The following is a 15,463-nucleotide window of genomic DNA, read 5'->3' as shown; positions in this document are numbered from 1 at the left end:
TTTTGTTCTAGTTCTGTGAAAAATGCCAGTGGTAGTTTGACAGGGATTGTATTGAATCTGTAGATTGCTTTGGGTAGTACAGTCATTTTCACAATGTTGATTCTTCCAATCCAAGAACATGGTATATCTCTCCATCTATTTGTATCATCTTTAATTTCTTTCATCAGTGTCTTATAATTTTCTGCATACAGGTCTTTTGTCTCCTTAGGTAGGTTTATTCCTAGGTATTTTATTCTTTTTGTTGCAATGGTAAATGGGAGTGTTTTCTTAATTGCACTTTCAGACTTTTCATCATTAGTGTAGAGGAACGCCAGAGATTTCTCTGCGTTAATTTTGTATCGTGCTACTTTACCAAATTCATTGATTAGCTTTAGTAGTTTTCTGGTAGCATCTTTAGGATTCTCTATGTATACTATCATATCACCTGCAAACAGTGACAGCTTTACTTCTTTTCCGATTTGGATTCCTTTTATTTCTTTTTCTTCTCTGATTGCTGTGGCTAAATCTTCCAAAACTGTGTTGAATAAGAGTGGTGAGAGTGGGCAACCTTGTCTTGTTCCTGATCTTAGTGGAAATGGTTTCAGTTTTTCACCACTGAGGATGATGTTGGCTGTGGGTTTGGCATACATGGCCTTCATTAGGTTGAGGTAAGTCCCCTCTATGCCTACTTTCTGGAGAGCTTTTATCATAAATGGGTGCTGAATTTTTTCGAAAGCTTTCTTTGCATCTATTGAGATGATCATATGGTTTTTCTCCTTCAATTTGTTAGTATGGTGTATCACATAGATTGATTTGTGTATATTGAAGAATCCTTGCATTCCTGGGATAAACCCCACCTGATCATATTGTATGATCCTTTTAATGTGCTGTTGGATTCTGTTTGCTAGTATTTTGTTGAGGATTTTTGCATCTATGTTCATCAGTGATATTGACCTGTAGTTTTCTTTCTTTGTGACATCTTTGTCTGGTTTTGGTATCAGGGTGATGGTGGCCTCGAAGAATGAGTTTTGGAGTATTCCTCCCTCTGTGATATTTTGGAAGAGTTTGAGAAGGATAGGTGTTAGCTCTTCTCTAAGTGTTTGATAGAATTCACCTGTGAAGCCCTCTGGTCCTGGGCTTTTGTTTGTTGGAAGATTTTTAATCACAGTTTCCATTTCAGTGCTTGTGATTGGTCTGTTCATATCTTCTATTTCTTCCTGGTTCAGTCTTGGAAGGTTGTTCTTTTCTAAGAATTTGTCCATTTCGTCCAGGTTGTCCATTTTATTGGCATAGAGTTGCTTGTAGTAATCTGTCATGATTGGTCTGTTCATATTTTCTATTTCTTCCTGAGTCAGTCTTGGAAGTTTGTGCTTTTCTAAGAATTTGTCCATTTCTTCCAGGTTGTCCATTTTATTGGCACAGAGTTGCTTGTAGTAATCTCTCATGATCCTTTGTATTTCTGCAGTGTCAGTTGTTACTTCTCATTTTTCATTTCTAATTCTATTGATTTGAGTCTTCTCCCTTTTTTTCTTGATGAGTCTGGCTAATGGTTTATCAATTTTGTTTATCTTCTCAAACAACCAGTTTTTAGTTTTACTGATCCTTGCTGTCGTTTCCTTCATTTCTTTTTCATTTATTTCTGATCTGATCTTTATGATTTCTTTCCTTCTGCTAACTTTGGGGTTTTTTTCTTCTTTCTCTAATTGCTTTAGGTGTAAGGTTAGGTTGTTTATTTGAGACATTTCTTGTTTGTTAAGGTAGGATTGTATTGCTATAAACTTCCCTCTTAGAACTGCTTTTGTTGCATCCCATAGGTTTTGGGTCATTGTGTATTCATTGTCATTTGTGTTTAGGTATTTTTTGATTTCCTCTTTTATTTTTTCAGTGATCTCTTGGTTATTAAGTAGTGTACTGTTTAGCATCCATGTGTTTGTATTTTTAACAGATTTTTTCCTGTAATTGTTATCTAGTCTCATAGCATTGTGGTCAGAAAAGATCCTTGATATGATTTCAATCTTCTTAAATTTACCGAGGCTTAATCTGTGACCCAATATATGATCTACCCTGGAGAATGTTCCATGAGCACTTGAGAATAAAGTGTATTCTGTTGATTTTGGATGGTGTGTCCTATAAATATCAATTAAGTCCATCTTGTTTAATGTATCATGTAAAGCTTGTGTTTCCTTATTTATCTTCATTTTGGATAATCTGTCCATTGGTGAAAGTGGGGTGTTAAAGTCCCCTACTATTATTGTGTTACTGTCGATTGTGCTTTTATTGCTATTAGAATCTGCCTTATGTGCTGAGGTGCTCCTATGCTGGGTGCATAAATATTTACAACTGTTTTATTTTCTTCTTGGACTGATCCCTAGATCATTATGTAGTGTCCTTCTTTGTCTCTTGTAATAGTCTTTGTTTTAAAGTATATTTTGTCTGAAATGAGAATTGCTACTCCAGCTTTCTTTTGATTTCATTTGCACAGAATATCTTTTTCCATCCCCTCACTTTCAGTCTGTACATGTTCCTGGGTCTGAAATTGGTCTCTTGAAGACACCATACATATGGGTCTTGTCTTTCTATCCGTTCAGCCAGTCTATGTCTTTTGGTTGGAGCATGTAATCCATTTACATTTAAGCTAATTATTGATATGTATGTTCCTATTATCATTTTCTTAATTGTTTTGGGTTTGTTACATTAGGTCTTTACCTTCTCTTTTGTTTCCTGCCTAGAGAAGCTCCTTTAGCATTTGTTGTAATACAAGCTGGTTTGGTTGTGCTGAATTTTCTCAGCTTTTGCTTGTCTGTAAAGGTTTTAATTTCTCCATCAAATCTGAATGAGATCCTTGCTTGGTAGAGTTATCTTGGTTGCAGGTTTTTCTACTTCATCACTTTAAATATGTCCTGCCCGTCCCTCCTGGCTTGCAGAGTTTCTGCTGAAAGATCAGCTGTTAACTTTATGGGGATTCCCTTGCATGTTATTTGTTGTTTTTCCCTTGCTGCTTTTAATATGCTTTCTTTGTATTTAATTTTTGGTAGTTTGATTAATACGTGTCTTGGCGTGTTTCTTCTTGGATTTATCCTATATGGGACTCTCTGTACTTCCTGGACTTGACTATTTCCTTTCCCATATTAGGGAAGTTTTCAACTATAATCTCTTCAAATATTTCCTCAGTCCCTTTCTTTTTCTCTTCTTCTTCTGGGACCCCTATAATTCGAATGTTGGTGCATTGAATATTGTCCCAGAGGTCTCTGAGACTGTCCTCAATTCTTTTCATTCTTTTTTCTTTATTCTGCTCTGCAGTAGTTATTTCCACTATTTTACCTTCCAGGTCACTTATCCGTTCTTCTGCCTCAGCTATTCTGCTATGCATTCCTTCTAGAGAATTTTTGATTTCAGTTATTGTGCTGTTCATGAATGTTTGTTTTCTCTTTAGTTCTTCTAGGTCCTTATTAAAACGTTTCTTGTATTTTTTCCATTCTATTTCCAAGATATTGGATCATCTTTACTATCATTATTCTGAATTCTTTTTCAGGTAGACTGCCTATTTCCTCTTCATTTGTTAGGTCTGGTGGGTTTTTTCCTTGCTCCTTCATCTGCTGTATGTTTCTCTGTCTTCTCATTTTGCTTAACTTACTGTGTTTGGGGTCTTGTTTTCACAGGCTGCAGGTTCGTAGTTCCCGTTGTTTTTTGTGTCTGCCCCCAGTGGGTAAAGTTGGTTCAGTGGGTTGTGTAGGCTTCCTGGTGTAGGGGACTAGTGTCTGTGTTCTGGTGGATGAGGCTGGATCTTGTCTCTCTGGTGGGCTGGTTCATGTCTGGTGGTGATTTTTGGGGTGTCTGTGACCTTATTATGATTTTAGGCAGACTCTCTGCTAATGGGTGGGGTTATGTTCCTGTCTTGCTAGTTGTTTGGCATACGGTGTCCAGCAGTATAGCTTGCTGGTCATTGAGTGGAGCTGAGTTTTGGCGTTGGGATGGAGATCTCTGGGAGATTTTCGCCACTTGATATTACGTGGAGCTGGTAGGTCTCTGGGGGACCAATGTTCTGAACTTGGCTCTCCCACCTCAGAGGCACAGCCCTGGCGCCTAGCTGGAGCACCAAGAGCCTTTCATCCACACGGCAAAGGAGAGAAAGGAAGGAAGGGAGGGAGGGAGGAAGGGAAAGAAAGAAACAAACAAACAAAACAAACAAACAAACAAAGGAGGGAGAAAGAAAGAAAGAAAGGAAGGAAGGAAGAACGGAAGGAAGAAACGAACAAAGAAACAAAGAAAGAAAGAAAAAGAGAGGAAGGAAGGAAGGAAGAAAGAAAAGAAAGGAAGGAAGAAAGGAAGGAAGGAAGAAAGGAAGGAAGGAAGAAAGGAAGAAAGGAAGGAAGGAAGAAAGAAACGAAGAAAGAAAGAAAGAAAAGAAAGAGAAAGAAAGGAAGGAAAGAGAAAGAGAAAAGAAACAAAGAAAGGAAGAAAAAGAAAGAAAGAAAAGAGGTAAAATAAAATAAGTTATTAAAATAAAACACAAAATAATTATTTAAAAAAATTTTTTAAGTAATTAATAAAAAACAAAGTAAGAAAGAACAACCAAACTAAAAAACAAATCCACCAATGGTAACAAGCGCTGAAAAGTATACTGAAAAAAAAAAAAGGACAGACAGAACACTAGAACAAATGGTGAAAGCAAAGTTATACAGACAAAATCATACACAGAAGCATATGCATACACATTCACAAAAACAGAAAAAGGGGGAAAAAATATATATATATATATATATACACACACACATATATCATTGCTCCCAAAGTCCACCTCCTCAATTTGGGATGATTCGTTGTCTATTCAGGTATTCCACAGATGCTAGGTACATCAAGTTGACTGTGGAGATTTAATCCGCTGCTCCTGAGGCTGCTGGGAGAAATTTCCCTTCCTCTTCTTTGTTCGCACAGCTCCTGGGATTCAGCTTTGGATTTGGCCCTGCCTCTGCACTTAGGTCACCTGAGGGCGTCTGTTCTTTGCTCACAGGACAGGGTGAAAGGAGCAGCTGCTTCGGGGGCTCTGGCTCACTCAGGCTGTGGGGAGGGAGGGTACAGAGTGCGGGGCGAGCCTGCGGCAGCAGAGGTCACCATGACATTGCACCAGCCTGAGGCATGCCGTGTGTTCTCCCAGGGAAGTTGTCCCTGGATCACAGGACCCTGGCTGTGGCAAGCTGCACAGGCTCCTGGGAGGGGAGGTGTGGATAGTGACCTGTGCTCGCACACAGGCTTCTTGGTGGCTGCAGCAGCAGCCTTAGCGTCTCATGCCCGTCCCTGGGGTCCACGTTGATAGCCGCGGCTCACTCCAGTGTCTGGAGCTCCTTTAAGCAGTGCTCTTAATCTCCTCTCCTCGCGCACCAGGAAACAAAGAGGCAAGAAGAAGTCTCTCGCCTCTTTGGCAGTCCCAGACCTTTACCCGGACTCCCTTCCGGCTACCTGTGGCGCACTAGCCCCCATCAGGCTGTGTTCACACAGCCAACCCCAGTCCTCTCCCTGGGATCTGACCAAAGCGAGAGCCTCAGCTCCCAGCCCCCACCCGTCCCAGCAGGTGAGCAGACAAGCCTCTCGGGCTGCTGAGTGCTGGTCGGCACTGATCCTCTGTGCAGGAATCTCTCTGCTTTGCCCTTTGCCCCCCTGTTGCTGAGCTCTCCTCCGTGGCTCCCAAGTTTCCCCACCACCACCCTGTCTCCACCAGTGAAGGGGCTTCGTAGTGTGCAGAAACTTTCCTCCTTCACAGCTCCCTCCCACTGGCGCAGGTCCCGTCCCTATTCTTTTGTCTGTTTTTTCTTTTTTCTTTTGCCCTACCCAGGTACGTGGGGAGTTTCTTGCCTTTTGGGAGGTCTGAGGTCTTCTGCCAGCGTTCAGCAGGTGTTCTGTAGGAGGTGTTCCACGTGTAGATGTATTTCTGATGTAACTGTGGGGAGGAAGGTGATCTCCACGTCTTACTCCTCCGCCATCTTGAAGCTCCTCCTGTAGACGTTTTTGAGTGTAAATGTGTCGTCACACAAGGCAGCAGGGCATCACTGGGGGCTCCTCACCTGCTGTGCTCAGGGCCAGGACCACCACAGTGGGGAGGGCAGAGGACAGGCACAGGTTGGTTAAGGACCACATCTCCAAGTCACAATAAGTGTCTTAACTGAAGTTGTAAACTAATTACTCACATGATATCCTATGAATTCAGGGATCTGAGACAACCACAAATCAAATCTCTGCTCACGTAGATTAGAATCTAGATTTGCAATTTGACAAACCAAAGACTATGCTGATGAAACACAGAGGAGGGACCATTACGTAGGGTGAAGTTTGTGTGCCATGAGGTTAGCGACTTTCTTAACAGGAAAGAGGGAAAGGGGGTAGCCATGTAATTTACAGGATAAAAGGGGATAGGGGTTGAAGACTGCAAAAGTATACTTGGGTTTATCACTTCCTAAGATGAGTTTGCTAAGAATCTTTGGCACTCTGGAAAAGAATTTGAATGCTGGCCTACATAATTTGGGGCTCGACCTCCATGATGGAAGTAAGGGAAATAAAGATTCAGGAAATAGAAAACATACACACAAAAACTAAGAATAGCTACAACAACAGAACAACCAAAACATATATAGTTAATACGAAAAAGAGTACCCCAGGCAGTGAAGTAGGTAATTTTAGTATATTCAAAATGACCTGAGAATGGAGTAAAACCCATATGGCTAATTACTATACGCTGCTTTAAGGGACAAGTCTGTGCCTTTGGCTAATCCCTGTTTCTCAACCTTGGCTGCACATTGAAATCACCTTGGGAGCTTAAAAAAAAAAAAATACTAACACCTTTCTGTGAAGAGAGAAACCTGTGCATTGGTATTTTAAAAAAGATTCCCAGATAATTCTGATGTACAGCAGGGGTTGAGGACCACTGATCTGGCCTATGTGACAGATGAAGATCAAATGCACTTCAATCAGCAGGGCAGAGCAGAGGCTCCACTGTAAGAATGTGATGAGTTGAATTTCATCATCTAAATAGATCTGACCAGGGAAGATATGGAAGGAAAAGATAACACAGAAGAACTCGCATGAAGCCTTTATCACTGAGGCACTGGACAAATAGGCCCACTCTGAAAATCACAGGGTACTAACAGAGAGTTCCTTAATACATTCAACAATATGGTCTGTTGAGGCCAAAATAAGAGAAAAACAAACAGTTCAAATTTTTCACAGTAGTATATCCAAAGGTATGGATATTTGTTACATTTGATATTTTAAATCACCAATATACCCAACACTCAGAAACAACTTCTGTTAACATTTCTTCATAGCTCTCTCTCTCCATACTATTAGTCATAATTTTGGTTTAAACATTTATTTCGTAACTTTCCCCCTACCATACTTAAACTCCATAAGGATGCAGACTGACTTGGTTTCAGTCATGCTTATGTACACAGAACAGTGCTAGGTACACAGTAAGTGCCCATAAGAATTTATGGAATTAGTTAATTTTGGTAAGCTCTTCTGTGTTTTTTAAAAACTTAATTTAATTAAACTAGGGATCAGGAAATTTTTTCAGTAAAGAGGTATATGGTGAATATTTTAGGCTTTGTGAGCTATGTTGTCTCTGCTGCAACTACTCACATCTACTATAGCAGCATGAGAGCAGCCACAGGCAACACCTAGGTAAATGGCCATGGCTGTGCTCCAATAAAAGAGAGACAAGCAGAGGGAAGGATTTGACCACTGAAGACCAACAACCCTGGGTGAAAATGATACATTATGCTAGTCTCTCATATCAGTAATGCATCATTATTATCACAAATTTGTGTATATCATCATTTCTAGTACCATAATTTTTAAAACCAGATTCTGTTGACATCTAAGTTTTTGACAATATTTTATATTATATACAATGCTATGTCACATCTCTGATAATTTCCTTACGACACATTCCTACCAATAGAGTTGCTAGGTGAAGCAATAGCCACATTTATGAATTTTTGTTAATTATTTAAAATACTCACAAACCCCTTTCCTGACATCATGCTCATCTATATTCCAAGCCAGCAGTGTAAATACCTGGTTCTCCAAAGCCTCATCAACATTATACATCATATACGTTTTCTTACCCACAAATACTTTATTATGCACATGATTAGAGTTCTATATTTACTTTTTCTTATTAGATGACATTTATATACAGTGAAATAAACAAATCTTAAATAAGCACTCAACAAAAGCATACACCTGTGCAACACAAATCAAAATACAGAACATTAAAATCATTCCAGAAAGTTCCTTTAAAGTCCCTTTCCAATCACTACCTGTCCCACTAGCACCCCAACAGTGCCACCATCGTTTGGATTAGTGCAGCCTATTCTAGAGCACCATGTAAATGTTGCCTGTTCTAAAATATAATATTTTTTATAAGTATGTACTCTATTTCTTTCATATTTACATTCCACCCAGAGAGACAGTTTTGAGATTCATCTCTGCTATTAACACTATAACACTAGTTTATTCCATTTTACTGCTGACTAGTATCCACTGCATGAGTATACCACAGTCTATCCCTTCTCCTTTGGAAAGATACCTAGGTTATTTTTAATTTTTGGCTATTTGAATAAGCTACTATAAGTATTAATTGTACAGAAATGAAACATCAGTTTCATTTCTTCTGGGTAGAGTTGCCGGGTCAGCAGGCAGGTGTATGTTTAGTGAATGCTATCAGTGTTTTCATGGTAGCCATTCTGGTAGGTATGCAATTCCAATTACGTAAAGGTTACTATCTTTATGATATTTTCCTACAGGTCCCTGCAATTCTGTTCATTTTCAATCTTTTCTTCTCTGTTCTTTAGATTGACTATTTCTATTGATCTATCTCTAGATTCATGACTCCTTCTGCCATTTTTATTCTAAAGTTTTTACACCAGATATTGTATATTTTCAGTTCTAGAAGTTTGATTTGGGTCTTTTTTATTGTTTCAGATTCTCTTACGATTTCTTGTCTTTGTATTCATTGCAATCATATTTTCCTTTACATTCTTAAACAATTACAATGTCTGAGATAAAATCCTTGCCTGCTAATTCCAACATCTTAGTAATCTTGAAGTTAGCCTCTGATAATTTTATTTTAAGAATGGGTCATATTTTCCTGTTTCTGTGTACACTGAATAATTTGGCATTGATCATGAATATTGTGAATGATATCATGTAAAAAGTCTGGATTCTGTTGTTTCTCAAGAATTTTTTTTCCTTTTTCCCTTAGGCAGTCAATTTTCTTTGCTGAACTCAAATGCAGAAGCCTGTCTCCCTGGCAATGTATAGTGGATAGCAGCTCAAATTTTGGTTCAGTTCTTTTAGCCTTAACTAAGCTACCTGTCGTGTGCCACATACATGGACTGAGCCAGGGTTTATGCACAGAATTTGATGCTCCTCTTCTCTGGCTTGATCCTTGTTGGGATTTATGCTCTTCCCCTTCCCTCCATGTATAAATACAAACTTGCCAGGGCCTGCAGTTACACCAAACCCTGTGCTTGGTTCTTCAAACCATCAAGACCAACATGTTTTTGTTTTTGTTTTGGTCAGAGTCTCAGCCACCCTACAGGGCAGAGAGTCACCCAGTCCTACTCCCTTCCTTCAATGTTTGACTCTCCTCTGATTTCCATCTGCTTTTGCTTACCCTCCAATGCCTTCAGGTAGTTGTCTTTAATATTTATTTTTCTACAGAAGGATGTGTGTGATAAGAGCTAGTAGGCCAGGTCAGAAGCAGAAAGTCTCCATTATGAATTTTTAAATCATATCAAGTTTACAGGTTACATATAGTAATACTGGGTGTGGTTTGCAATTAACCCACTGAAAGTGAGAGCATGTTTAATAATATACTTAATAATATGTAATTTATCAGGAAGAAACTTTGTGTCCTTTGCTCATTTTTTAAACTGGATATTCACTGATTCCTTACAGATAGTAAATATTTATATACTAAGGATATCAAATCTTTGTCACATGTTAGAAATATTTTCCTAGTTTGTGATCTTTCTTTCTATTATGTTTATAGAATATAACATACAGAAAAATTTACTTTTTCTATATTTATAGTTTTGTTGTATAAAATATAACATGATTCTTATATGTTCATTATGAAGAACAATCTATAAAAATAAAAAAAATCACCCACAATCCACACTCTTCCTCCCATATCCCTTTAAAAAAAAAAAAGTAATGTTTTCATTTTGGAGAATATGAAAAAAAACTACACGTAGGAAAACAAATAACCTATGATCCACCTTTTTCCTTCCCACATTTCCAAGTATTAATTTTTTTTTTTTTTTTTTTGCGGTACGCGGGCCTCTCACTGTTGTGGTTTCTCCCATCACAGAGCACAGGCTCCAGACGCGCAGGCTCAGCGGCCATGGCTCACGGGCCCAGCCGCTCCACAGCATGTGGGATCTCCCTGGATCAGGGCACGATCCCGTGTCCTCTGCATCAGCAGGAGGACTCTCAACCACTGCGCCACCAGGGAAGCCCCTTATTATTAAATTTTGAATGTATTTTTTTTCTATATGAATCTATCATTTTGTTATAATTAGTATAATACTAGGTATACAATTTTATATCATGCTTTTTTAAACTCAGCATTATGAACGTGTTCAGATTTGTTAATGATCCTTCATAAAATCAACTAGTAATTACCACATAATATTTTGAGTGTATTTTTCATATGATTAACAAGGTTAATAAAAATCAAGAAGACTTTCAATTTCACTAAAAACTAAACATCAAAAAGTACTGTTTTTTTTTTTAATTGGGGTATAGTTGTTTCACAATGTTGTGTTAGTTTCTACTGTACAGCGAAGTGAATCAGCTGTATGTATACATATATCCCCTCTTTTTCAGATTTCCTTCCCATTTAGGTTACCACAGAGCATTGAGTAGAGCTCCCTGTGTTATACAGCAGGTTCTTATTAGTTATCTATTTTATACATATTAGTGTATATATGTCAATCCCAATCTCCCAATTCATCCTGCCCCCCCTTACCCACTTGGTGTCCATATGTTTGTTCTCTACTTCTGCCTCACAAACAGGTTCATCTGTACCATTTTTCTAGATTCCACATGTACGTGTTAATATACGATATTTGTTTTTCTCTCTCTGACTTACTTCACTCTGTATGACAGTCTCTACGTCCATCCACATCTCTACACATGACCCAATTTCATTCCTTTTTACGGCTGAGTAATATTCCATTGTATATATGTACCACATCTTTATCCATTCATCTGTCGATGGGCATTTAGGTTGCTTCCATGACCTGGCTATCATAAATAATGCTGCAATGAACGTTGGGGTGCATGTGTCTTTTTGAATTATGGTTTTCTCTGGGTATGTAACCAGTAGTGGGACTGCTGGGTTATATGGTAATTCTAGTTTTAGTTTTTCTAGGAACCTCCATACTGTTCTCCATAGTGGCTGTATCAATTTACATTCCCACCAACAGTGCAAGAGGGTTCCCTTCTCTCCACACCCTCTCCAGCATTTATTGTTTGTAGATTTTTTGATAATGGCCATTCCGACCGGTGTGAGGTGATACCTCATTGTCGTTTTGTAAATTATAAAAATAAACATTTAAGTTCAACATGTACCTCAAATTATTATGCTATGTGAGTATGACCACATTTTTAATGAGTGAATGGTCTACAGTGTATATATGTTAGGGCTACAGCCCCCAAAAAGAGTGTTACAGAAAACAGCATTAGAGGTGTTCCCAGAAAACGAAGTGAATAATAAAAACTGCTTAAGTTATTGGAAGAAAGTAACTTTTTAATCTAGGTGAAGGCAGGGATAAATAATACACAGCAAACAAGATCCGTAACTAAAAAGCAGTTAACTACAAATAAACTAGCACGTAGGCCAAAAGGACAAGTACTAGACAAAGCATATCATCACCTACCAAATCCACCACTCATGTCTGACACAGCACCGGTGTGCTGGGCAGCCACTTCCAACTCATCAGAGTCGGCACAGAGAAATGGTATTTGCTGCCTTTGACCACACATCATTTTGACACAAATGGCTAATTTAGCCTCTTCACTGTGGTGTGAGACCAGGTACCCAGCACCAGATACTACAGCCAGCAGTACTGAAGGACAGTTTGATGAATTAACAAATCAATGTAATCATGAATTAATTCTGGAATGAAAGTGGTCCAGGTAGAACCTTAAAACCAAGGAACAAAAATGTCAGTCTTTATCACTGTCCAAATCGACGTGCATCAAACACACACCAAGAGAATTGACACTTACACAAAAATATTAGAAAAATACCAGAACCACCACAATTGGATAAACATTCGCTTCCTTTGTTTCCCTTGAAAACAATGACAAATTTTTATTACCGTCCAATACAGTGGCTTCAAACTTAGACGTCTACCAGACACCTCAAAGTTCACGTCCAGAACTAGACTCCTGATCTATCGATCGCCAAAAACTAAAATAAAAGAATAAAATTTCTCCACACACAGCCTTCTCCGTCTCTGTTAAGCACAACTCCATCCATTACTTGCTCAGGACAAGAAACAGGGAGTCGTCTTTTTCTCTCTTAACTCTGTCTTCAAAATACACCCTGGGTGTGCTCAGTCTCACCATCTCCACCATTACCACCCCTCCACTTCACCACCCTCTATCAGGTGGACCATCACAGTAACATCCCTAAACTGGCGTCCCTGGTCTGCCCTTGCCCCATCCCATCTACTCTTAACGCAGTGGCGAGTGATGCTAGCACATTGCAGATCAGACCCCGTCTCCTTCCACTGCTCTAAGCCATTACTACCTTTCATTTGGCTCCTCAGTGCCCACAAGACCCTGATTCTATCCACTGTCACCCTCCTGAACACTCACTTCCCGCTCTCCTCCTCACTCATCCCACCCTAACCACAGGGACCTTTCTGGTGCTCCTCAAACATGCCAGCCGCATCCAGTGCCTCAGCATCTTTTCACGTGCTACTCCTGTTCACATCATTCCTCCCAGAGATACTGCACATCTCACTCCTTCACCTCCTACAAGAATTCTGTTCAAATGTCACCATCTTAGTGAGACCCATGCTGACCACCTACTAAAAACTGCAGCCCCGGGGATTCCCTGGTGGTGCAGTGGTTGAGAGGCCGCCTGCCGATGCAGGGGACGCAGGTTCGTGCCCCGGTCCGGGAAGATCCCACATGCCGCGGAGAGGCTGGGCCCGTGAGCCACGGCCGCTGAGCCTACACGTCCGGAGCCTGTGCTCCGCAGCGGGAGAGGCCACAACAGTGAGAGGCCCGCGTACCACAAAAAACAACAAACAAAAAACTGCAGCCCCTTCTAACACCAGCACCCTCCCCACTGCCTTACCCAACTTTATTATTCTGCAGGTCACTTATATTTACTTACAATATTTATCTCCCTCCTTCCCTGAAACCTAAGGGCTATCATGGCAAATGTCTTTGTCTGTTTTATTTACTGTTCATATAATGGTGACTACTAAGTGGGAAATACTCAGTAAATGTTTTTGAATGACCACATTCCATATAACCCTAAGGGTCCATTCAAGTGCCTAAGAGAATCTGAAAATTCCGTTTTGGCTTTGTAAAAATATATTTTTAGTCATGTAATAATTGACCAACACTAAAACATATGCAAATAGTATTATCAAATGCTAACACTTTGGAGACAGCCAATATAGTAAAATATGATGCCAGAAAAACTTGTTTATGGGCCTCAGAACGAAATTTTTCTATTATATCTATTTAATTGAACAATACTCTGAAAATCTGAGTAAATCATAAGAAATCATTACTATTTAGAACTACTTCCTTATGTGATTTAGGATTTACTCTATATTTTGCATCCCTCAAAAAACTGAACCACAAAAATTAACTGGGAGATACATACTAGGCAACAACTGTTATAACATCTGATTTCAAATTTGCTTCCTGAAAATAATTGTTTTCATATACTGACTCTGTAAATGTAACAAAATCAGTAACTTGTAATAATACACACAAAAATACTGCTTTTATCTGTTTTAGACATTACAGTTTGAAACAAATTCTAGCCCCATCCCAAAAAGAACTGATTATTTTTTAAATAGTTCTAAACCTACCAATCTAGTGCATTCCAGGGTTCTGTACAAACCAAACTTCCCCTTTATTTTCCGCAGACATACAAGATTTCTCTAAGAATGTATTTAGTAAAAATATAACTATTTGTGTGTATTTGCAAGAAGTTTACCAGTTACAGACTCTGATTAGAATCCCAATCACAACTCAAGGATCATCAGATAGCTTAAATGAAGTGTGATCTCGTACTCAGATTTTACATACAAGGGCATGGTACTGTTTAAAGATGACACTTAGTTTTGGATTAATTGCTCATAAGATGAAAGGATTTAAGTCTATTACAGTAGCAAAATAATTGAAAGTCGAATAGCTAGGAAACTAGGAAAATAATACAAACTTGTTAATACTGATAGAAGTTATAACTCACATTTTTATTAATAATATTTACTCATTTTAACAAATACTTCTAAGTTTCAAGCCATGTAATTTTTTGGTTTTGTGTTCAAATGTAGACTTTTCACTCTTATACCTTCAGAGATGAGTTGCATAAATCAGTTGTTAAAAACACTAGATTCATCTGCTCTGACAATATTCCCTGCTAATTTAGTCAATTAAAGATTTAGCTGAAAGTGGGGTGGGTGGGTGATGAACTGGGAAATTGGGATTGACATATATACACTAATATGTATAAAATGGATAACAAATAAGAACCTGCTGTATAAAAAAAATAAATAAAATTCAAAAAAAAATTTAACTTAACTTCTAAAACTAAAACATACTGCACCTTTCTTTGTGAAAGAAGAACTAGCCATTTTATTCAAGAGGAGTACTAATGTCCAATTACAGATAATTTTATTACAAAATTGCCATTATTCAGAAACAATACCAATAAGTCAAGACAATCATTAAGTCCTACAACAGAAGTGTGAATTAATAAATGTAACTGAGAACTACTAAGTCAATGAGCAATGACCATATCATATACTTTGTTCAGTTTTAAAAATCATTCAGCTGTACTTGTGACAGAGGTCTGTGATGCCACTGGCATGACATCAGCCCAACAGACATACATAATAACTTTGACTGAACACAATTATTTAATTAAGTATTATAAAGTTATTAAATACATAATAACTTTTACTGTGTCCATGTGCAGAAAAGAGTTACCATGGCAGGCCTGACACCGCTCTCCTTAGACAGGCCTGCTTACAAGGCTGGCCCTTAGCTGGTGTCAGAACCTGGATTTGGGAAGCATTCCCACCATTCCCTAATTGATGAGAGCTGCTCACTGCGCCTAAACTGTCTGGGTAAACCACGTGGTTTGAGTTCAACACATGCTTTCCTTCTGGGAGTCTGGAATTTTGGTACATATTATGCAGAGGCTGCCACATTGACTGACTCC

General features: G+C 38.8%; 1 protein-coding gene across 8 annotated transcripts in view; it reads right to left on the bottom strand.

Moving 5' to 3' along the window:
* CMC1 (C-X9-C motif containing 1) overlaps positions 1 to 15,463 on the bottom strand; it is a 76,852-nt gene that overhangs the window by 34,266 nt on the left and 27,123 nt on the right. For 5 of the 8 annotated variants that reach the window (XM_060022075.1, XM_060022074.2, XM_060022071.1 and 2 more), the window contains one exon: positions 5,830 to 5,970. The exons of the other annotated variants lie outside the window; for them this stretch is intronic. In XM_060022075.1, coding sequence (XP_059878058.1) covers positions 5,830 to 5,970 — 141 coding nt within the window. The remainder of the gene's footprint in view (positions 1 to 5,829; positions 5,971 to 15,463) is intronic. 8 annotated transcript variants of the gene reach the window in all.

The sequence above is a fragment of the Delphinus delphis genome, chromosome 10 (genome assembly GCF_949987515.2).
Source record: "Delphinus delphis chromosome 10, mDelDel1.2, whole genome shotgun sequence".
In the NCBI taxonomy this organism is placed as follows: Eukaryota; Metazoa; Chordata; class Mammalia; order Artiodactyla; family Delphinidae; genus Delphinus; species Delphinus delphis.
This window is presented reverse-complemented; position numbering and strand designations above follow the sequence as displayed.